The sequence below is a fragment of the Pinus tabuliformis genome, chromosome 6, assembly GCF_031772625.1.
Source record: "Pinus tabuliformis cultivar Carrire ecotype Pingquan chromosome 6, CPIR1, whole genome shotgun sequence".
Taxonomy (NCBI): Eukaryota; Viridiplantae; Streptophyta; class Pinopsida; order Pinales; family Pinaceae; genus Pinus; species Pinus tabuliformis.
Window position 1 is genome coordinate 698,765,217 of NC_142292.1, and position 25,010 is coordinate 698,790,226.

Here is a 25,010-nt window from a genome sequence, read left to right on the forward strand (position 1 = left end):
AATATCAATTAAAAAATTAAAACACTGAAATAAATTTGAAATTTTGACTTTCTCTTTCTTTTATTTTTTCAGTTTTGCCTTAGGAAGAATTGCCCCGAAAGTTATGGAAATGTCATATTTAGAGAAAATCCGGCAAGGATTTTTGTAAATCCAAGTTATAGTTGTTAAACATCAAAATTTTAAGTGTTCTAGACATTTTTGATGGCGCTGAATCCATTTCCACCATCAAAAACAAGATTCGAACACTGCCTCTACAAGGTTTTTTGAAATTTTTTACCTGGATTCCAGCACCTCTTGACCGTCCAGAGAATTCCTCCGCCTCAGTAGACAACTCCTTCGGTTTTTATCTTGTATCGTTTTATCTACCGTTACATGCTGAAATCCTCCACCATCAACTCCTTCGGTTTTTATCTTGTATCGTTTTATCTACCGTTACATGCCGAAATCCTCCACCATCGCTGAGTGTGCGACCCTATATTTTTGTCTCACTTTAGGAAAGGGAAGAACATTTTTGAAGCTGTCGAACCACAAGATTTTGCAACATATTTCACATTAAACATTTAGCATAAAATATATCTATTAATATTTTTTCAAATCTTTTGGAGCCGTAGGCAATGGGAGTTAAACTGTTATTTAAATTGAATCTGGTTCCAAGCTCAATTTATTTAAGTTAAAACGAGGAAATCGTCAAGCCTAACCTGCAAAATCCAATCTCAAAAATATGAAATCGAAACTGGGTACACCGAGTCTGTAAAAGATGAAATCTAAGCTTGTCACGTCGACCTTGCCAAAACGAATTCGGCCCACATTGATTAACCTGGTCATAGCAAACCTGCAAAATCGAAGCTGGCCAAATCGATTTAGGGTGTCATTATGTTGCAATTGAAAGCGAAATCTAACATGAAAGTATAAGTAGTAGAACCTTGGCAAATCGAGCATGTGAATCGAAATGGAATTTTACCATGAAAATCATAGACAAATATGAAACTAAATCGAAGTCGGACAAATCGAAACCAAATTTTACGTTGATGGGCAAATGATCATTCTACATATTTTATTGCAAATTTAGTTAAACCTTATTAAGTAATAGATATATTTTATTGCTAATTAGGTTAAAATATTATACAGAATTTAATGTAAACGGAAATTTACAAATCAGGCATAGATATATTTTACTGCTGATCGCGTTCTATTTTATTGCAATTTTTTTATTTTGGAGGGGCGGGGGGAAGAAATCTCTTTTATATTTTTTTTCTTAGATGTGCAAGAAAACATACTTGCGGTGTATTATTCCCACACAGTAAATGTTTGTGAGTGAAACTTTGAATTTATATATTGTTAGAAATTTTACAAGGGCAGAGGAGAGGTTGAGAGGGGAGGAGTCTCTTTCAACAAATCACTTGCTGAAGTCAAATCTCCACAATTGAAGGTTTAGAAACACGTTAGTTTTAACTCAGGATAAAACACATTACTACATAAAGGGGGTTTTAAGACAATATTCGAGACAACTTTTGGGTAAATTGTCCTAACTTAAAACAAAAAAAAACTTGTGTATTGTCTTAAATATTGTCTTTAAGCGGGTGTGTAAAAAATTATTGTCTTAAAAAATTGTCTCTATAAAGACAATATATAACACAGGCATTATTGTCTCTTACCAGAGAATTTCATTTTTGTCTTTCTAGAAACAACATGGGATTAGAGACAATGTCTTTAATACCAACTATTGTCTCTCTAGAGACAATAACAATTTTCTTTAAAGATCACTTTTGTCTCTCTAGACACAATATAAAATGATGAATCCAGAAATATCTCACCATAAATCGATATAAAAAACATTTAATTAAAAATAAACTGCAAAATCGTTGATTAATTAATGTTAGAGCACAATGGAATCGAACCACCAAGGCATGCATGCACTCTTCCATTGAGCTAGCACATTTTTAAAAATTACGTGAAGAATTATGGCAATCCTGAAAACTACATTTATAGCCATTATTTAAGAAGAAACAAATAAACAAACAAACAAAAAATTGACACCTGATCTATAATCTTTATAAAAACTATAATCATGCAGACCATATTTTTAACTTACTAAAACTAGCAATTTCCCCAAAAGGTACAAAGAGAGGCACATTATATCTCTAGCAAAAAATTACAAAATCTTATATTAGTATACAATTAAATGTTCATGTATACATGCTATTGCTACAGTGGCATATCCCTGTGTTGGGATTTCATTCCATGTTAAGACTTCTTTTTCTTCATCTTCCTCTCCACACATGTATGCGTCTATTATTGTCTATATGCACCCATATAAAATTCTATAACAAAATGTCTTGATTTCCAAAGGTAAAACAAACAGAATTATGATTTGTTAATGCACAATCTGGGATTGAGTCGTTATCAAAGAAAAAGAAATGAAATGGAGTGGATATATTCTCTTGCACCTTTGTAATTAGTTCTCCCTACTTAAAAGTTAATAGACTTGGAATATGTTTTTCCTTTGAATTTTAAGTTGGATAGATTCATGGCTCCATCCTAGCTCCACAATTATTCGGGGCCCTCTATGGCTTGGGAGTTCCACACCAGCCATTATTTATGACAGTGAAGAACACTGATGACTGAGAACATGTGCTAAAAATGTCATCTACATTGCTACTAAATGCAAAGATATATCATGATAATGAAAAAAACAACAAGAAGTTTCTTATTAAACAAGTGGATGTTGATTATAAAAAGGAGAGGATGACATAATGGAAGACAAACTACTCCTCAGTGGCCAGTGCCAAGAAACCATGGCGCACACTCAACAAAATATATAAGCATAACATGTGAAAAGTTGCAAACTGTGCACTGTAAAGCAAAAGGTCAAAGAACTTCTTACCACAATTGCTCCAGCAGGATCTATCCACCAGTATAGAGTACTTGCAAGAATAGAAGCAATTAGACCAATTGTGTTGGTGTTCACATCAAAGAAATGATCTTGAGCATATGCCTTCACAATAGCATTAGTAAAAATTCGACAATACATTATGAGGAACAACTTCACAAAAGAAACTGAAACCATAATTCCAACCACCCAATGCCATTTGTCACCATCTAAAGATAAACCATTCTCCTGTGGAAATTTGGAAATAGAGTTGACAAAAGTTAATTCCTTGTAAGCAAATTGGAAAAATAGTGTCTCTCTCAAAATACAATACACAAAATTCTAACCATAAGGTACATGATAGAGCAATCAACAATATGATATGAAGCATGGAGAAGCAAATCCATGGCTAATATGAGCTCAATATCAGGGTAATTTTTAAGACAAAGAGTAGGATTATAACAGATCAAAAAAACAAAAAGAGTATGTAAAATGATTTATTAAAAAAAAAAGCTGCAAGACTTAGCATATAAGTAGGTGCCAAGAAAGATGCATGGGTTTTTGGTGTTTGGGTGTTGCAAGCCCATGCTTCCTTTTAATCTATATTCATGAGACTAGCATTTGTAAATAAAGGGGTACTTGCAAGAGCTGATGTCAAGATAGGAGGGTTTCTACTAATAACCATACAAGAAAACAAGTCAGAAAGATTTTAATCTATATTTGAAAAATAGAAAGCAATTCTGCCAGATATCAGAGAATATATAAAACCATAAATGCAGGTTTTGCAAACTTAGTCTTCCTATGAGAGATAATAGAAACTTCAAATGTAAAAAGAAAATGTCCAAATAAATATTCTAATTTGACATTCATAATGCAAAATTCAGAGTATCTTATAGCAACATGTTTGACCTACAAAATCAAGAGCATATAAATTCTATTAATGTCTAAAATGGAGCCCCAAAAAATCCATGTTCATTGTAAGGGAGGTTATTCTTTTATGTAATTCATACATTGTACAAGTAGAAAGATAGCACAATATAAAAGAAATGAAGCAAAAGGATGAAGCCTAACTAACAAGTGCATTATGATGTTATGGCAGGAGGAGGTTGCGTGGAAAATTCACTCAACTAAAAGCTCAGAACAAAGAAAGACATGAGCTAATTTGGATCTATAATCTCTAAATAAAATTCCAACTAAACTAGATATGTTCACCACTTCCCATATAAGTTTAGCTTCCATCTTCATGCAACATCAATTTCAATAACAACGGGCATGACCTCTAGTAAGTGTGCTTCAATTTATGTAGGTCGGGTTGTGGTCTAACAGAAGCTTGATGTGAGCCTACCGCAAATAACCCAAGTTCGATTCTCAGTGTATGCATGGTTAGGCATCCCCAAAGTGACTGTTGACACCTAATCCTCTGCGATTGGGTGAATTTGGAATGTGAACAGTCATCAGAAGATGAACTGAGCAGTCACATTCTTTGTATATAACAATAGCTACCTAATGAAATAAATCGAATCAGTTTTCTGCCAAACTGGAGTTACTCCTGGCCTGACATGGTATCAGAGCCAGCTCCTTGTTTTAGCTATTATGCTCCTTGTAACTCCTCTGTCCTGGCCTCTGCCTCTGCCTCTGCTTTATTCCCTTCTGTTCTGAAATAATCTGCCTCTGCCGCACTGCACATCTGTCCATACTGAGACCTGACGGTGCCACTGCAGAGATACGCCACCAGCTCCTGTATGCGTTGTTGAATGGATATACGAGTGGAACGTTTGAATGTGCTGTCTCATGGTATGCGCTGTCTAATAATCCAGTGGTTTTAACGCTGTCCAGTTTTCCTGTTGAACTGCGTTGAATGTGTATTAACGCTGTGGGTTTACTCACTATTCCACGGCTCTTTTAATCTGGAATATTAACGCTGTTTATACGGTATTCTCAACTGTTCAATACGCCTCTCATTGTTCTGATATTCTCAACTGTTCAATACGCCTCTCAACTGTTCAATACGCCTCTCAAATGTTCTTCCCAGTCATTTGTCAGACTCTTGTAAAATGCCGCATATTCTTCCTTCGTAATATCCTCTGGTTTTCTCATCCAGATAGGCTTCTGTTTGTTCACAAGACTCCATTCATGTGAAACTTTTCCTAATATTTTGTTTTGTTGGAGAGTTTCGCGAGAAATATTCAGAGGAAGGTCTTCAGAGTCCACGACACCCTTTACAAAGCTAAGGTATTCCGGGATCAACTCTTCACAGTTGTCCATGATGAATACACGCCTGACATAGAGCTTGATGTTATTTTCCAGCTCCTGGTATCTCTGCGTGGGAGACAACTCCTGTATCGACATTTGAATGCGGAAGGGTAACTGTCGGTCTCTGCGGGTATCGATTGGTATATTTTTGAATGGACAGCGCATTTAAATCATATATATGGTATCGACTGTTCAACGAAGCAGTAACAACCTGGTATATGGTATATGGTTGAGTGCGGAAGGTTTTTTTGCATTCCCATTTGCGTTAAATGTTGTATATTAAATGGTATATATTGATTGGCAATGGTGATCCAGCGCATTTTTTTAGTATGTCTTTAAAACGACTTTAACGTTGTCCCATATTTTAAAAACTGTCCAACACTTTAACGCTGCCATATTTTTATTACTGGCTTCAAAGTCTAGAGAATCAAAGGGATTTATGGTGATTTTTTTTAGTCTTTTCAGTGAACTTTGAAATTGTAATACCGTTGCTGCTCCAACTTTGTAGAGCTCGCGGTTGATGCCGTTGCTGCTCCAACTTTGTAGAGCTCGTGGTGAATGATTGATTATTTTTAAACAACCAAAATTATTTCCCACAGAAATTTTTTGAGTACAATTTCACTGTATATCAACAAAAGTTTTTTTTATCAGCAGAAGTATTTTTTTTACAAAATGCATTCAATCATCTCTATGGTAGGAATAGTTCTCACTGGCAAGGAGAACTATCATGAATGGTCCCGGATGATAAAACACACCCTCATCTTCAATGAGTTGTGGAAAGGAGTGTGTGTCGGAGAAGGAGACAATGACCCAGTGCAGCCTACATCAAACAAAGAGCTCGTCATTTGGGAAAACAAGAATAGAAAAGCCTATGCATTAATCGCAGCATCTATAAATGAAGAAGTAAGTCGCCATATTTCATCATATTCAACTGCCTTTGAAGCTTTACAAAAGCTGAAAGAACTCTATGACTCACATTCTGCACTTGAAGTTGTTCAACTCATGATTAAACTCTTCACTCTTGAACTGAAAAATAATGATCCTCTTGCTCTTGCATCTGAAGTAAAGTCTATAATGCATGATATCAAATCCACTAAGGTTGAGTTGGATATCCCTCTTATTGCTTTTCTCAAGGCACTCTATCCTACTTACTCCAATTATCTTGAGTCTTTACAAGCAAATGGAAATCTTAAAGATATAACCTTTGACTCTCTTGTGAAAAAATTTGCTGAAAGAGAGAAAGCCTTTGGAAAGAAGACAGCCCCTGAATCTTCTGAAGAGACTGTGTGCCTTGCTCATAAAGAAAAGCATCATGCTCAAGATTCTACACGAGGAAGAGGTGGACGAAGAGGAAGAGGAAGATATTTCAGAGGCAGGGGGAGCAGACATTCTCAAGGAGAAAAGGCAGACTTACATTGCATTCGCTGCAAAAGAAATGGATCACATGATGCCTCTACATGCAAGCTACCATGGGACAAAATTGAGCAGAAAAGAAACCAATAGAAAGGTAAAATTGATGATACAAACAAAGGTAAAACACCTGAATCCGCTCACTATATTGAGGCACAATGTAACATTGGAGTAAATGAAGATTTGTTTAATGCTTCACTTACTTCTTCGAAAAATGATTGGTTGCTTGATTCAGGAGCAACCTGTCACATGACTCATAGAAAAGATTTTTTTTAAGATTTCACTGACAATGTTGATGGAGCAGTATACTTTGCAGATCAGTCAAAAATCAAGCCATCAGGGCTTGGCACAATCAGGCTTAAACTGCCTGGTCTTCCAGACTTTCTTTTGGATCATGTTCTATATCTCCCACAGCTCAAAAGAAACTTGATGTCCTTGGTCCACATCCGCCAGCAAGGTCACTCCATTCATATGTTTGATGGCAAGCTTGAGGTAAGAAAAGCATCTGACCACTCACTTGTCATGAGGGGAATAGAAGAAGAAAGGCTTCTCAAACTGCAAGGAACCCCTGCTCATGCACAACATTTTTCATATATTTCTCATCATGAAGAAGGTACACTTCCATCAAGTTTATTATGGTATGCTAGATTTGGACATTTAAACTATGACAATCTTTGCTTATTTAAGAAAAATGGTGTTGCTGGTTTGCCTACAATTCATAGGAAACATAAGCAATGTGATGCTTGCATTCTAGGAAAGCATAGCAAACAGTCTTTTCATGATTCACATTCAAGAGCACATAGGAAGCTTGAACTCATTCATTCAGATTTATGTGGTCCAATACCTGTTCCTTCTGCAAATGGAAATAAATATATCATGACATTTATTGATGATTACACCAGAATGTGTTGGGTTTATTTACTGAAGAACAAATCTGATGCTTTTCAAACATTCAAGAATTTTCATAAATGGATTGAAAATGATACACAATCTCATATTGGGTCTATTCGCACTGATAATGGAAAAGAATATACATCAAATGAATTTGAAAACTATCTTCGCCAACATGGGATCAAACATCAAACAGTTGTGCCTTGTAATCCCCAACAGAATGGTGTAGCTGAAAAAATGGATAGAACAATCTTGAATATGGTACGATCCATGCTTTTCTTCAAAAATGTAAAGATAATGTTTTGGGCTGATGCTGTTCTATGTGCTGCATATATAAAGAATAGATGTCCATCTAATGCTATAAGAAACAAGACTCCTTATGGATTGTGGTATGGACATGTTCCTTCGGTAAAACATCTCAGGATCTTTGGTTCCACCTGTTATGCTTTGATACCAAAGGTACATAAAAACAAACTTGGTGCTAGAAGTCGTAAGTGTATCTTTCTGGGGTATTCAAACACCTCCAAAGCATACCGCCTCTATGATGAAGTAAATAAAAAGTTTGTTGTATCTAGAGATGTAATTTTTCTTGAACCATCCAAATCTGACAATGTTGTTGAGCAGCAACTTGATCGCTTTGATAGATTCGCAAAAACGAAATCATTTCAAGAATTTGATAATCAAATTCCACATCTTGAAGGGGGGATTCCTATACTAGATCAACATGTGAAATCTTCTTCTGAAGAACACTCTCCCTCGACTGAAACTCCAACAACGGATGATGCTTTAAGTGATGTAATTGATAGAATTGGGAGACTCAATCTTGATTCAGTCCCAACTCAATCAACAGAGCAGCCTAGACCATCTCAGAAAGGTCCCCCAAAGTGGCTGACAAAGACACTTGAAAGTGTTCATCCTGATGAAATTGGAAAAACAGGAACCAGAAATTCAAACCGACAAAATGGAGGTGATGTAGATGACTCTAATTCACCTGTTGATATGGATGTTTCTTATGATTATGAATTGAACTTGTCTACAGATTTTGAACCAACTTCCTTCAAAGAAGTTGCTTCTCATGATAAATGGAAAGAAGCGATGCAAAAGGAGTATGATGCCCTCATAAAGAACGGCACTTGGAAGCTGGTTGATCCTCCATTTGGAACCAAACCAATTGGCTGCAAGTGGGTCTACAAGAACAAGTATAAAGCTGACAGCTCACTTGACAAGCACAAAGCTAGGCTTGTGGCAAAAGGTTTTGCACAGAAGGAAGGGGTCGATTATGAGGAAACTTTTGCCCCCACAGCAAAATGGGCCACCATCCGGACACTCTTTGCACTAGCAGCTCAGAACGGTAGGAAATTCCATCAAATGGATGTAAAAACTGCCTTATTGAATGGAGATCTAAAAGAGAATGTTTTTATGTCCCAGCCTGAAGGATTTGCTGTGAAAGGACATGAACAAAAAGTATGCAAACTTGTGAAGTCCTTGTATGGCCTCAAACAAGCACCGCGAGCCTGGTATGAAAAACTAACTGAGCATCTTCTGAAACTCAACTTCAATCATTTTGATCTTGATGATGCAACTTTATTTGTCAAGAAAGTTGGCAAAACAGTTGTATATCTTGTGGTATATGTAGATGATCTTTTAATGACAGGGAACAATGAAATACATTGCATCCATAAAGAAGGAATTGGGGAAAAGTTTTGAAATGACTGATTTGGGCTATGTTCATTACTATCTTGGCATTGAAATAACCCAACATCCAAAATCCATATTTCTTTCTCAAAAGAAATACATTGGAGATTTGTTAAACAGATTTGGCATGACAAAGTGCAATCCTCTTTCTACTCCAATGGAACAAAACTTAAAGCTCACATCTATTGAAGGAAAGGAATTTGAGGATGCAACAAAGTATAGACAGTTTGTAGGAAGTCTCATCTACCTCACTACTACCAGACCAGACATTGTTAGGATATTCCGACACATAGGATATAGTTAAGTTCAACTTGGTCTAGCATAGAGTTAGGTTAGAGTTAGGTAAAGTGTGTTTCTTTACCGTTGTACATTTTGTAACTTACAATCCAACGGTCACGATATGTAGTGATCCGACGGTTCACTCTCACCTCGGTATTACCGACACTTGATCCGTGGCTTGACACCCGATTGGTCCATGAGTTCTATTTAAAGCGCATGGAGGGTCATTGTTCGGGTAATCCGTGCATGAGAGAAGCTTATGTAAATTTTCATTCTTTGATTAATAAATTGTCTGTACCCACGTTGGGACAGGCCGTGGACTGTTTCCCTCCTTGCACTCTGAGGGTTTTAACCACGTCAAAAATACTGGTGTATTGATTTGAGATCTGGTTGTGAGCGGTGTCCTTTTGGTATTCTTTCTGAGGAACTTACCCTGTAAATTCCTACATGGTATCAGAGCTATTTGAGGGCCGCGTCCGTTGGTGATCCAAATCTGAAGCCAGTAGAACTGCATGCGGCTGTCGTTTCCTAGATCTGCTGTTTCTGACTGCTTTCGGGCCGAGAGGACTGCTCTGTTGCGTTCGGAGCATCTGTTTCAGTGAGGAACCCCTTTCGTTTCACGCGAAAAGGTTTCCGGTAGCCCTAGCTGCGTCATTTTTCAGATCGGGAGGTATACAGTGTTTTTTTTGCAGTATACTGTCATTTTCTCTCTGCTTATTTCGGTTTCGGTTTATTTAGCCTTTTTTTTCCCGGATCTATACCTTTCATTTCTGCGTATGCTCTTTGCCCTGCGACTCTGTGCGATCTGGGCAAATCAGAAACAGAAAGAAAGGATTTTTCTCATGCGTATGCTCTTTTCCCTGCACCTTAGTGTGATCTTGGAAAATCAGAAACATTGAGAAAAATATTTAGTTTTTCGGTTAAAAGCTAACTTTGAGATTTTTTTTAAAAATTCTAGTTTTTTGGCTAAAGCTAACTTTGAGCCGTAAGGTTCGTTTTTCTTTGCATATTCGTGTTGGGTTTTGTGTTTTGTGTTTTGTAGGGGAAAAGAGCCTTCCCAAGCCAAGCACGCAAATCGAGGCGCCCCCCCCCCCCCCCTCTCTCTCTCTCTCTCTCTCTCAAATATTTTGTATAGATCAATTGGTTCAAAGACTTTTTAAGAGAGTAGAGGTCTTGGGTTCAAGTCTCCATTTTGTGGGGGCGGATTTTTTCATTCCCGCACATTCGCGCACTTTGCCGGCAACGTCAACAATTTTTTTTCAAAAAGCCATAACTTCTTCATCCGGAAGCCTTTTTCAGAGCCGTTTTTTTTAAAACCGCCTATTTTTTCGAGATCTATCCATTGGACCACTTACTTTCAGCATCTTCAGCTTCAGTTTTTTTTCAAAAAATGGAAAGTCCATGCCAAGTCATTCTTGACAGCACTAACTACTTCCAATGGGTAGCCTACATGGGAGATTTACTTAGAAGTAAAGGTCTCTTCAGAATAGCCACAGACCAAGAGAAGAAACCCAAAGATGAAGACAAGGCCGAAAAATGGGAAAATAGACAAGATCAAGCACGTGGTTTGATAGGAATGTCGGTTTCTCCTGATCTTAGATTCCACATTGCAGAAATTGAAACTCCTCATGAAGCATTAGAAAAACTTGCTAAAGTTTTTGGGATTAAAAATGAAATTAGAGCCCATCAACTTGAGAATGAGTTGCTTACTTTGGATCCTAATAATTTTTCTTGCATTGAAGATTTCTTGTCCAAATTCAAGACCCTTAGATATCTCTTGGAAGGTGTTAAAGTTAAGAAAGAAGATGGTAACCTTATTTATTCCATCCTTACTAAGTTGGGACCAGCCTACTCTGTATTTGTTTCCACTTTCCATTCTACAAGGGAAGCTTTCATTTGTCAAGGCAAAGACTACAAACCCCCTTCCTTTGACTCCTTTTGTGATTCCTTAATAAGAGAACAAGAAAAACTCTTACACCTTGGTCTTCTTAATCTTGGAAACTCTTCCTCGAAAGCATTAGCCGCCCAGCAGCAACCAAATTCAAAGAATCCTAAGAAGTCTTATCCTCAAAGGAATGGTCCTAAACCAACTCAGCCTCAAGATGAAAGATCATTTCAGCAAAATGACAAGACCAATAAAAACAAATGGAAGAGGACTGACAGACATTGTAACTTTTGTAATCGAGATGGCCACTTAGAATCTAAATGCTTTAAGAAGATGGAAGCCTTGGAAGCCGCAATGAAGAAACATAACATCCATCTGGAGCCTACTTCAACTTCAACTTCCGGAACGGCACTTTCTGCATGTCATCGTCAATCATCTCAGTCTGGTTATGCATTAAATGTATCTTCTTCTTCTTCTCATTCTCATGAGTGGCTCATTGATTCTGGAGCCTCTTGTCACATGGCCAAAAACCAAGCCATGTTTTCTTCTTTAAATGATTGTAACACCAAAAATATATATGTTGGTGATGATAGATCTCTTAATGTTGTAGGGACTGGAACTGTTCATCTAGACAATGGTCAGTTCAATGATGTATTATGTGTTCCAAACTTATCCTGCAACCTTCTATCTGTCTATCAGATAACTCATTCAGGTGAAGGTAAAATTGTTGAATTTTCACCTCATGATGTTGTAATCAAGGATCTAAAAGATCCTAAACAGATTCTAGCTACTGGTCTTGCTGATGATTCCAAAAGGTTGTATAAGTTTCACAACTTTGGGTCATCCCATCTTCCCTCAGTGTTTGTTGCTCATAATGATGAAGTGAGCAAACTTTGGCATGAGCGGTTTGGTCACTTAAACTATCGCTCCCTTCAGCATCTATGTAAAGAAAATATGGTGACAGGTCTTCCTATGGTATCTTGCAAAGATGGTGTTTGTTCCGGATGTGTACTCGGAAAACATCATCGGGACAGTTTTGACAAACGTGCCTCTTGGCACGCCTCAGCCCCTTTACAGCTTGTGCACAGTGATTTATGTGGTCCTCTTCCTGTTGCTTCATTCTCTGGCTGCAAGTACTTCTTAACTTTCATTGATGATTTCTCTAGACGCACTTGGGTATACTTCTTAAAACTCAAGAGCGAAGTATTTAGCACTTTTTTGGCCTTCAAAGCATTTGTTGAAAAACAATCTGGACATCAAATTCTTAAGCTAAGAACTGATAATGGTGGAGAATATGTTAAAAACGCATTCATCAACTTTTGCACCGAAAATGGAATTCAAATGCAACATACTGTTCCATACACTCCACAACAAAATGGTGTAGCTGAAAGGAAAAATCGCACCTTAAAGGAAATGGCTAATTGTATGCTGCAATCTAAAGGACTCAGTCTTAGTTTTTGGGCCGAAGCAATTAATTGTGCAAATTATATAATCAATCGCACTCCTACTAAGGTTCTAGAGAATATCACTCCAGAAGAAGCTTGGAGTTCCATTAAACCAGATGTAAGTCACTTTCGTGTGTTTGGAAGTGAAGCATGGGCCCATATTCCAGATGAAAAGCATAAAGCTTTAGAACCTAAGAGTGAGAAATGTACTTTTGTTGGATATTCTGAAGATGTAAAAGGTTATAGACTTATTCCATTTAAGTCCAAAAATGTTATCATTAGAAGAGATGTAAAATTTGATGAAAATAAATCGGCCTGCGAGCCTAGTCCGGCGGATGTGCCACCTCTTCCTATCTCTTCTATCTTTGAAAACATTTCTTCTTCTGATGATGAAAGCGAGGATGATAATCCTCCCCCACCTTCTCAGGATCCTCAACTTCCAAGATGGGTCCGTGCTACTCGGGATGCAGCAGGTGATCTTGCCGGTGATCCTACAGATCAGCGACGTACACGTTCTCAGTTTGAAAGAGCCTCTTCTTTACTGGCTCAAGCTCCAGTAAATCATGATCCTGACACTTTTGCAGAAGCTTCAGGCCATCCACATTGGGAAGCAGCTATGAATGAAGAATATCATTCATTGATGACAAATGATACATGGGATCTTGTTCCTCTACCAAAGGGACGCAAACTTGTTAGATGCAAATGGGTTTACAGAACCAAGTATGGACCAGATGGGAAAGTTGATAAACATAAAGCTCGTCTAGTTGCTAAGGGCTTTTCACAGGTTGAAGGCATTGACTACACTGAAACCTTCTCTCCAGTTGCCAAAATGAACTCTATCCGCCTTGTTCTTTCCCTTGCTGCCTCTTTAAAATGGGAAGTCCATCAAATGGATGTTAAATCTGCCTTCTTGCATGGGGACTTGCAGGAAGAAATCTATATGGAACAACCCATTGGCTTCATACAAACAGACTCCAGCCTCGTTTGTCGACTTAAGAAATCCCTTTATGGCCTCAAGCAAGCTCCTCGGGCTTGGTATGCCAAAATGGATAGCTTTCTTTTAGAATCTGGCTTTTCTAGGTGTCATTCTGACAATACTGTCTACACCAAGAAAGTGGGCAACTCTCTTATCATCCTTGTTCTTTATGTTGATGATCTTATTCTTACTGGTAGTGATCCCAACCTTATAAACCATGTGAAGTCCAGCCTTAAAAAGAAATTTGAAATGACAGACTTAGGACACTTACACTATTTTCTCGGTCTTCAAGTCTTGCAATCCCAAGAAGGTATTTTCCTTTCCCAGTCCAAGTATGCTTGTGATATTCTTCGTCATTTTCACATGGAAGACTGTAAGCCAGCCCCTTCTCCCTTTCAGTCTGGAGTCAAACTTTCAGTCTCTTGTACTTCTCCTGAAGTTGATGCTACCTTATACCGTCAACTTGTCGGAAAACTCTTGTATTTAACCCATACTCGTCCTGATCTTTCCTTTGCTGTTGGCCTTGTTGCTCGTTTTATGCAAAACCCCCGTGAAAGTCATTGGAAAGCAGCTAAAAGAATACTTCGTTATGTTCGAGGTACAGTACAGTTTGGGATTCATTACAGTGCCAAAGCAGCTCCTCTGTTAGTTGGTTTCACTGATTCTGATTGGGCTGGTGACCTTGATGATCGGAAGTCTACTGCCGGTTATGTCTTCACTCTTGGTTCAGGACCTATTACATGGGCTTGTAAGAAACAGGCTGCCATTTCTCTTTCGTCAGCAGAAGCAGAGTATCGTGGTGCCGTGGAAGCTAGTAAGGAAGCCTTGTGGCTTCGTCAGATCCTATCAGAGTTTGGCTTTGAGCAGCAGCATCCAACCACACTTTGGTGTGATAATCAAAGTGCCATTCAGCTATGCAAAGATCCAGTCCAGCATCAGCGCAGCAAACACATTGAACTACACATGCACTTCATCAGAAAGCTCATTCATGACCATGTTCTTGAAGTGCAATATTGTCCAACGGATGATCAGGTTGCAGACATCTTCACAAAGGCTCTCACAGAGGCGAAGTTCACTAAACTTCGATATATGCTTGGAGTTCAGGAAGTTGTCACTAAGGGGGGATAGGCTCTAGTGCCTCCTTCCTTCTCCTATTGTGTCATATTTGTAAATCCTTCAATCCTATCCCAAGTTGTTCTTAAGGGGGGATGTTAGGATATTCCGACACATAGGATATAGTTAAGTTCAACTTGGTCTAGCATAGAGTTAGGTTAGAGTTAGGTAAAGTGTGTTTCTTTACCGTTGTACATTTTGTAACTTACAATCCGACGGTCACGATATGTAGTGATCCGACGGTTCACTCTCACCTCGGTATTACCGACACTTGATCCGTGGCTTGACACCCGATTGGTCCATGAGTTCTATTTAAAGCGCATGGAGGGTCATTGTTCGGGTAATCCGTGCATGAGAGAAGCTTATGTAAATTTTCATTCTTTGATTAATAAATTGTCTGTACCCACGTTGGGACAGGCCGTGGACTGTTTCCCTCCTTGCACTCTGAGGGTTTTAACCACGTCAAAAATACTGGTGTATTGATTTGAGATCTGGTTGTGAGCGGTGTCCTTTTGGTATTCTTTCTGAGGAACTTACCCTGTAAATTCCTACAGACATTTCATTTGTTGTTGGAATCCTCTTCAGGTTTATGCAAAAGCCTTGTGAGGGACATTTGTTTGCTGCAAAAAGAGTTCTAAGGTACTTGAAGGGAACTCAAGACCTTGGAATCAAGTATACACAGGTGGACGACTTCAGCTTGATTGGATACTCTGATTCAGACTTCGATGGAGACAAAGAAACTGGGGGTATCTACTTCAGGATATGCTATGAGTCTTGGATCAAGAGCTCTCTTGGAGATCACGCAAATAATCAGTTCCAGCAGATTCCACAACAGAAGCAGAATACGTGGCAGCAGCTGAAGCAACGAAAGAAATTGTGGCTCAGGAAAATTCTTGAAGATTTGCAGGTAAAACAAGTACAATCAACTCCACTCATGATTGACAACGTCTCTGCAATAAAGTTGGCCAAGAACCCAAAGTTCCATGATCGTACAAAGCACATCAATACTAAATATCATCTGATTCGACATCATGTTGAGACCAAAACAATCCATCTCCGTCATTGTTCCACAAATGAGCGAATTGCAGACATCTTCACCAAAGCGCTTGGAAGAGAAAAGCTTGAAAGATTCAGAACGATGCTTGGATTCACCAACATCCCTTCAGATTAAGGGGGGAATGTTGACACCTAATCCTCTGCGATTGGGTGAATTTGGAATGTGAACAGTCATCAGAAGATGAACTGAGCAGTCACATTCTTTGTATATAACAATAGCTACCTAATGAAATAAATCGAATCAGTTTTCTGCCAAACTGGAGTTACTCTTGGCCTGACAGTGACACATGCCAAGAATTTTGCACCCACTAAGGCCAAAATTTGCATAATTCTTTCAAAAAAAAGGGGATGCTTCAATATGTATTCAGGTTGGGAGGGAAGGAGTGCCTTGGAAAGCAGTTGCTGTAGAGAAAACAAAAATAAACAATACCAAAGCATGATATAAACATGGTACAAAATCTTAAGCCAATCACCTGGCCATGTGGATGGTCTCGCTTTTTAGACCATGTATATTGTGGTTGATATGCACCCATAGCAATCTCAGTATCTCTTGAACCATCCATTGAACGTTGGTTAATATTTGATGACCCTAGAATGATGTACTCATCATCTACAATCATACCCTTTGAATGGACATAAATCATGAAACAACGATTTTTCAGAGCCCAAGCCTGTCACATAAAGAATGTCAGTAAAATTTGAAGGACTTGACATCCAAAAGGACAATATGATATCAATTTCAGTAACAATAAAGATTTGTCAATTTTGAACTGAAAATTTTTTAACAGCACTTGAAAGTGACTAAACTAAATGCTATTCTGTAAATTACAGGAGAAAGCCATTTTCTACTAAAGGTATCTAACACAAAATATGTTATAAGGAAAATTAGTAATTGAGGACAGCATAGATCATTTTATGTAGAGCGGTTGAGAAAAAAAAAATGTGGATAAATTACATGAGGTTTATTTTCTAGAACTGCACTTGCAGAAGGTGCTTCATTATCATCCCTTACTTCACAATTCCCAAGACAAAATAAGTTCAAATAATCCTGAGGATGATATGTCTTTTCTAGACCCGCTTCTTCCAATGCCTTGAAAATAGTCTGATACGTCATATGCATAGTTTGTCCCTGCAATGCCAAATAAAAGCTTAAGATACAAAATTATTGAGTTCTTAAAGCATAAATATTTTATCATTGTAATCTGTAGGTCCAATATAAATGTATATTTATTGAAAAACCCAACAAATTAGTTCAACCAAATATCTCCAATGTTGTTAGGCATTTGGCTAGTTTTGTGCCAACAGGTGACCGGTTCAAATACTCCTGGGTAAGTGCGCTAGTCTACACTGACTAGGGATGCCATCCATGAACGTGAAGAAGTATTTTTTTGGATTTTCCCATGACGTTTAAAAATTCGGGGACTGATTACATATAATATTAAAAAGAAAGCAAAAAATAATGGATGAAAACACAGACTGACTTGAGTACCTCACTTCCATCAACATTATCCTCTGATTTTAAGGTTGCCAACCTATCTTTTGGATGGTGGAACTTGCATTTTGAACCAAATTTGCAGATGCCAGTTTTCATATAGTACTGAGTTCAATAATATGAAAATCAACAACACAACAAAAAGCTAAATTAAACAACATCAAAAGAAATCAAACATTACAAACAAAAGCTAAATTACAACAATATCAGAAGGATGTGTGCTACGACAAAATAAAAAAATTTGCTCTGTTTAACTTACAGGACACTCAGGTGTGCCATTTGAGCATGGTGATAAGATATGGTGAATTTTTCTTAGTGCCTGCAAATTCATTGTAATGGATATGTATACCATGAAAAGCACATAGATTTTTGGAAACTTGCACAAATAACATTATTGTGAATAAAGATGTGTGAATCATGAAATTTCAGATCTAAATCAGGTTGAAAATGGCCAACTTGAAGTTGGAAAAAATCAATTCATCAACAACAAGGACAAATGCAAAATGTTGAGAAGTCATCAGAGAATGTTGTGCAAGTAGCAAGAAGAGGAAGATGCAAAGAATGTTGCAGGAAAAGCAGTTGGATCACATTGTTAAGCAGAGAAGAACAAGATCAAATATTTCAACAAAGAGGATCTTTCACAGCCCGGGGACAAAGCAAGTAAAAGGCTGGATAGTGAAGGTTAGAACCAATACAATTTGGCTTGCTAAGAAAAGAGTAGTAGTCTGGCAGAGAGCTACAAATAAGAAATGTGGGTCGACCACAAGAGGTATAGTTTGGAGGTATGGATCAGCTGGAGGAGGAGAAATGTGCAAGTGTGGATGATCTCTACAGGTTATAGAAGGATCTAGAAAAGTAAATTAGATATGGTTAATTTCCCTACTTAATATTCAGAAGAAAAAAGGGACATATGCAAGATTTTTAGCAGTAGAGCAGTCAACAACACAAGTAATTCGTTTACACAAGCAGAATATGGAGAGCATGAAAGGTGTTGGAGCTTGCACATGTGCATATTTGTGGTCCAACGATATCACTATTGTTGTCAAGTGCAAGGTATTATTTGCTTCCAGTTGATGAATTTTCACAGGAATGATAGATCTCATTTGATAACGAAAGGTCAAATGCTTTACGTTTTTTAAGAAGTATAATTTGAAAGTAGAAGAATAATGTGATATGAAAATAGGCATTATCTAATTATATACTGGAGAATAGTTTGAACTGTTTGCTCACTTGTCTAAGAAACGGAATTTGGAGGCAAAAAGTCAACGTTATGAGGAGTAATTGAGTCATAGACATGACAAAGAAGATGTTGCAGGAAAACTCAGTTCCAAATAGATGTTAAACTGAAATGATGCATATAACAATATATTTGTTGAATAGGAGTCTCACAAGAGAATTAATACGGGCCACCCATATGGATGCTTGGTTCAGGGATAAACCAAAGGTAAGCCATTTGAAAACCTCAATTCAGTTGCGTGTGATGATGCTACAAATAGAAAAATTCAGAATTTTATTTGTTGGATATGTATACCATGAAAAGCATATGGGTTTTTGGAACCTTGCAAAAATAATTTTACTGTGAATAGAGGTGTGTGAATCATGAAATTTCATATATAAATCAAGTTGACAATGGCCATCTTGAAGTTGAAAAAAATCAGTTCATCAACAACAAGGACATGTGAAAAATGTTGAGAAGTCATCAAAGGATGGTGTGCAAGTAGTAGGAATATGAAGATGCCAAGAATGTTGCATGAGAAGTTGTTGGCTTAGACTGTTAAGCAGAGAAGAAAATGATCAAATATTTGAAGTGAGAGGAGCTTCCATAGCTCGGTGACAAAGCAAGCAAAATATTTGATAGAGAAGGTGAGCATTATGTTCAACAATTTTTTATGTGGCATATATTCATTTTTCTGTTCTCTCAAATGTTGAGGAATGTTGGGTTGATGAATAAAAGGAGAGTACAGGAAAGTATTGATGGTTCCTACAATGAAACGAGAGGTTTCTATAGCAGTAGTGTTTTTCAAGTTAGAACCAATACAATTTGGCCGCAAGTGTGGATGATCTCTACAGGTTATAGAAGGCTCTAGAAGATTGGTTCATAAGTTTTGATATTGCTGATACATAGGTATAGAAGAGGACAAATTTTTAAAAGGAAATCAACCTCTTCATCTCTGGTATGTGGAATAACATTTTTAGGCAACATTGGCTCTTATCTAGATAGAGATCCAATAGTTGATTAGATGGTTGATGCCATGATTGACTTTGCAGTCAACCATGCCAGTTAAATGTCAAGCAATCAGAATTACTTCTCAGTTGGTGAGAGCCTTAAAATATCGTGTTTGGCGTGTATTTGGTAGGCAGATTGCAAAAATATTTGACACGTTTGTTCAAGATAAGTTTGTATATTGGGACAAATCTAGTCTTTGGTTCATGCACTTCCATCTCTGAATTTTTTTAGAGAAAACAAGGTTAGTATTTCCTATTTCATGCTCAGGTATATTCCTTTATCCTCGCATAAGATTTACATTACATCTGAAGGAAAACTCAAATACTAAGAGGGTTGGTGCTCAAGTTTCAAGCCAGAATACCAGGGTTTTAATGTATCACAAAAATTCTCAATTTCATGATCAGAAGATTCTGAATCTTAGTTGTGAAACCATGGTTTTGATTAAAGATTCATGTCACCCTGTTGTGAAATTGATTTTTTTTCGAGTTGTAATCGATTTAAACTGTATAAAGGATTGAATATTGAGAAAAAAATAATCAACATTTTTTCCTAATATAAGCATCACCTCCTCTTCAAAGGATTGAAATATATCCCAAAGGCCCAGAAAAAAAATGGCCACAGAGACCAATAAAAGGCCCAAAATTTAATGCTCTGATATACAGACAGAGAGAAATAGTTACAACAGATGTTTAATTTGATGAATTTAAGCGTTTTGTTTCAGGCCATTGGCCACCATGGTTACAAAAACATGAAAACAGAGTTTTACACCGACTACATGAAACACACATACAACTTCTTTGTATTCCCTAGGTAGAAAAATACCCAATTACAGTGAAGTCATAGAGCTTTCAAATTCAACAGATTCAGAAAACTGAGATTGATTCGAGGGAACCCCCAAAATCCAATCTGACTCCATGCAATGCATTGACCTCATAAATTATACTTTTTAAAACAAGTTTTCATGTTATTTAAATTTTTAAAGTCTTGTTGTTATTATGTTTGCAAGGGCTGGAATCCAAATCAATATGCTAAGTAGCAGAGGGAGCAAAGGTAAAATATTTGAAAGAGCAATTTCTAGTTTCAAATTTCAAGCACTCTCCTATACTAAGGAAAATTTACACCTATAATGGTGATCGTATTTCCTTTAGATTTCTTTGCAACACGTGTCTATAGTGGAACTGGAAAATAATCAAATTTGAATGTTAACTGAACTTCTCTGAGATGTGGTTCAATTGAATTTGAGAAAGGCTTTGAAGTTGAATCTTTAATTCTTAAAGGGGATATTTTAGATCACTTCCCTATATGTCTGGATATATCAAATGGTGAAAAAGCCAAAAACATTACCTTCAGGTTTGAAGGCATGTAGCATGATCATCCAGATTTGGAAAATAGAATTGTGAAAGTGATGGAATACAGTAAGATGTTTATTTTATATGAAATTGAAATCTAGCTCTAGTGGTTAAGGGAAGGAATTATTGATTGAGGTTTTTTGTGAGCCGTGACAAAGATCTCATTTTCACATACAAGTTAGAGGGTTAGGTGAGAAGTTACATGTGAAAAAAGATGAGATAAAATAAATATCAGATAAGAATAATATCCAAAAATGACCACAATGTTGGTAAATCGAACTCAAAAGTGCAGCCAACGTGAAAAAAAAGTGGGAAATATTTTTCAAGAAAAGAAATGAACTCGAGAATGATATGACAAACAAGTAAAACAAGATTGGCAACGAAGGGTTGAACCAAGAACTCTAGATGAGGAATAAAGTTTGTTTGGATGAGGTATACATAAGATAAAAGGTTTTCGGGAGGCAAGGTAATCCAATAGCTCAAAGAAAGAGATACCAATACTACCTTCCTCCATAGAACCACCCAAAATAGATTTTCAACAACTTTTGAAAAAATAACTTCACAGGACAAACTGCTCCATTTTCTGAGCAGATAAGAAAGTCTGTTTAAAGATAAAATAGATTCATTGACACGAACATCATCATATTGATTGTACTGAGCTCATAAAACATCATATTTGAATTATTGGATGAGGTGCATACTTGTAAGCTATGATAATATATGATTCACTTCATATTTTCAATGATTTTAGAAAAATTAAATTCACAGGACAAACTGCTCCATTTTCTGAGCAGATAACAAAGTTCAATGATTTTAGAAAAACTAAATTCACAGGACAAACTGCTCCATTTTCTGAGCAAATAACAAAGTTCGTTTAAAGATAAAACAGAGGCATTGACATGTTCATGGATCAATGTAAGAATCTAGGAGATCAACCAGAATTATAAAAGCTGTGAATTTTACTTTCCACGTAAATGAGAAACCAATTGATGTTGGCCAAGTCTTGTGTTTGAAAAAATAAACTTTTGAGGGTTGATTTTGTTTTGTATGGAAAGGAATTGTGGATAGTACCACTGGGCCAAACATTCTCCAATAGGAATAATTCTTGTCTTATACATATCCTATTAATTAACTATTATCATCAATCACCAATCTTGTGTAAGCATATACAAGGTTTATTACATGAAAAATTATTACTTAGGATGTTCCAATCTCATAATTTATTGGTCCTACAATCTAGTTGTTTCTTTTATACTAAAATATAGCAGGAAAAGTCTTTAATAATATGTAATTTATAATATGATTTCCTATTTTACCATATTGAACCTTCTTCATCTACATAAAGCACATGGGATGATTGACTATGTTATGCCGACTTTGAAGTTAAGTTACTAGGCTTTACCGCCTCATTTGAAGCCATGTTTTCTTTATTTCTCTATTTATCCTAAGAACACTGAAATAGAGTCTGAATCTTTAGTGCATGAATGAATTGCTCATGGATTTGTTTGTGCATAATTAGAAGAGTCAAGATGTGGGGAGATCCTACATGGAGGAACTTATTGATCAATTCTTGATCAAAGTTTCAAAGGTTGGTGGAAATGAACGAGTACAGAGTTGAAAAATACATGATTTTATGCATGATTTAGCTGTTTCTGAGCAAACTAAATGTTTGTTAAGACCTAGAGAACAATTGGAAAGGATACCAAAAAAATAATGCCAAGGACTGCGTACGATTTCATTGATGGAAAACAAGATAGCTACAATCAAGAATGACATATGTTTCCCAGGGCTCCGAAGTCTATCGCTATCTTATAATCACTATCTTGAATCAATCTCTGCAAGCTTTTTTGACAATATGAGATATATGTGTGTGTTACATTTAAGTGAGACTCACATCACATCATTACCCAATTATATAGGTAGTTTAAAACTTTTAAAGTATCTAAATTTATATTGGAATTTATTAAGAAATTGCCTGAATCGCTGAGTGGTCTGAGGTACCTCCAATTTATGGGTGTTGATGGCACCCCTGTAGAAATACTGCATTCAGGGATTGATAAGCACAAATATATGCTATATTTAAATTTAAGCTCAAATAGAATAAATTGTCCTGTGGAGATATTGAAGCACATCTACCTACAGACGTTGAAAGGTGTGAGATTCACTGTTGGAAATGTGGCTAGTGTCAATGTCCTGCAATTGAGGGATCTCAAAGGATTGACCCTTCTCAAACACCTATCAATATAATTTCAAACATATGGTAGTGGTGATCATCGAGTGGAGGACGAGGGCACTTTTAGGGGCATGACAAAGATGCATACCCTGTATTTTCATTATTCCAACGGATAGTCCCTATGGTCCTTGTGTGGCTATAAAAAGCTCATAAAAGTTAAAATCCAACAACTGAGCAACACATGCCTTCTTTATCGGATGACCCCAACGAAATTCACAACCATTTAAACATAAAATTCTTTCCCTAATGGCTATAAAACATCCATAGAAGTTAAAATCTGAAAAAAAAGGACAATGTACCTTCTTTATGGGAAGAGCCAAAAGAAAATTGGTATTATTTAAATATATAACTCTTGTAGTTTATGGTTATAAAAACACTCATTAAAATTGAAATCTGACTAAATTAACAAGATATTAAATCCTAATTAACAAGATTAAATCCTGCCCACTTTCCCCAATCCGAAGAGGGTGTTGAACATACCCGGGTAGCAGAAGCAGACTAGGGATGCCAGAAGCACTTGAGGTGCGGTTATGTTGCAGAGTGCTTATGGGTGGCTCGAAGCAGAGCTTCCTCCTGCCCCACACCTCTCGCATGCTGCAGCGAAGTGCTCAAGGGTGGCTCGATGTACAGAATTTTCATTGCAGACTTCTCTTTTCGCAATGCCTCTCGGCTGCTGCATCACAGTGCTCAGGGGTGGCTCGATGTGGAGCATTTTCATTGCAGAGTGCTCAGGAGTGGCTTGCTGCAGAGCTTCCTCTTTCTACGACGCCCCTTGGCTATTGCATCAGAGTGATCAGGGGCAGCTCAATGTGGAGCATTTTCTAATTCGAGATAGATTATAGGAACCTGAAACTTCTAAGGACCCTAGACCACACAGAATGGAAGACTCGAACTTGTACGGTGCGCCAAAGACAAGCAAGTGGGGGAATAGGACAAAATGATCGTCATTAGTTTTGGCAGAAGCATCTTGATAATAGTCTACGTTGGACGCATTCGCCCTCTGACTATCTTCATTGTCTTCATCGTCGTCTGTCATTGGCCAAGTTATGGCTTTGAGCTCTTCCTAGTCATCCTCTTCTTCGCCTAGGCTCGATTCTTCATTCTGTGGTTGTTCTTCCTCGGAGGAAGCCAGGTTGTGTGATGAACTCCTACTGCGCTTGCCCATTGATCGGCCCAGCTCAACAACGGAGGATAGATCCCAGGATTTGTATGGAAAGTCGGAGTGCAAATTGAAAACCCTTGAACCAGGAGGGTTTTAAAATTTGAAGAACAAATAAAATTATGCTTTGGTAGCTTTTGTTGTCGTTCGAGTTAGGGGGGAGGAGTAGATCTGAGTACAAGGGTGAAATGTTGTCGCTGCCCTTTTTATTGATTTCTTTTAATTTTTCTAGCCTTCTCACCGTGGATTGGGAATTTTTCCTTCCTATCGCATTTTTTCTTTACTTTCTCGCGGAATTTGAGAGAGTGGGAATGGTTCCCGCCAAGGTTGGCAAGTTCTCGCCTTTTGTTGGTAGGACTCCCTCGCACTTGGGTTGGGATGAGTAGAGCCTCATGAGTTCTCGTTGGTGCACTTGGGTAGGAAAAGGGTTCTCATGTACTTGCATGTAATGATTTTAATGGAGGGTGTTATAAGATTAATTTATGAAAATATTTACAAAATGGAGAGGATGACATCAATACAAGGATCTCCATGGGGTTGAGGGGTAGGTTATGGGTAGTCAAAGTAGTATTAGATTGTAATTAAGAGTACCACATATTACTTTAGAAAATTTTGATGACAAATATGTATATTTTATGGTGCAAATGTAACAATGTTTTGAAATTCTTTTGTAAGGCA

General features: G+C 37.3%; 1 protein-coding gene across 4 annotated transcripts; it reads right to left on the reverse strand.

Moving 5' to 3' along the window:
• Positions 1 to 88: 88 nt before the first annotated feature.
• Positions 89 to 24,563, reverse strand: LOC149260591 (uncharacterized). Of its 4 annotated transcripts, none has more exons than XM_089420877.1 (4): positions 16,346 to 20,158; positions 2,885 to 3,118; positions 699 to 846; positions 89 to 517 (listed from the first exon to the last, which is right to left on the reverse strand). In XM_089420877.1, exons 1-4 carry the CDS (start codon positions 16,514 to 16,516, stop codon positions 486 to 488), a joined length of 585 nt encoding a protein of 194 aa, XP_089277003.1. In that variant the 5' UTR covers positions 16,517 to 20,158; the 3' UTR covers positions 89 to 485. The 4 variants fall into 4 exon arrangements, 3 of the variants coding, with proteins under 3 accessions (XP_089277003.1, XP_089277000.1, XP_089277006.1); XM_089420874.1 differs by having other exon boundaries at positions 96 to 517; positions 699 to 832; positions 16,346 to 20,156; XM_089420880.1 differs by having other exon boundaries at positions 97 to 472; positions 699 to 832; positions 16,346 to 20,154.
• Positions 24,564 to 25,010: the final 447 nt, after the last annotated feature.

Coding starts and splice junctions, on each gene's coding strand:
- LOC149260591 (XM_089420874.1), bottom strand. CDS start 16,516: ATGATTTATGTCCATTCAAAGGGTATGATTGTAGATGATGAGTACATC. Junction 833..2,884: donor ATCCTGCTGGAGCAATTGTG/GTAAGAAGTTCT, acceptor TCGATTTTGCAG/GTTTGCTATGACCAGGTTAA. Junction 518..698: donor TTTGAGATTGGATTTTGCAG/GTTAGGCTTGAC, acceptor GTGGTTCGACAG/CTTCAAAAATGTTCTTCCCT.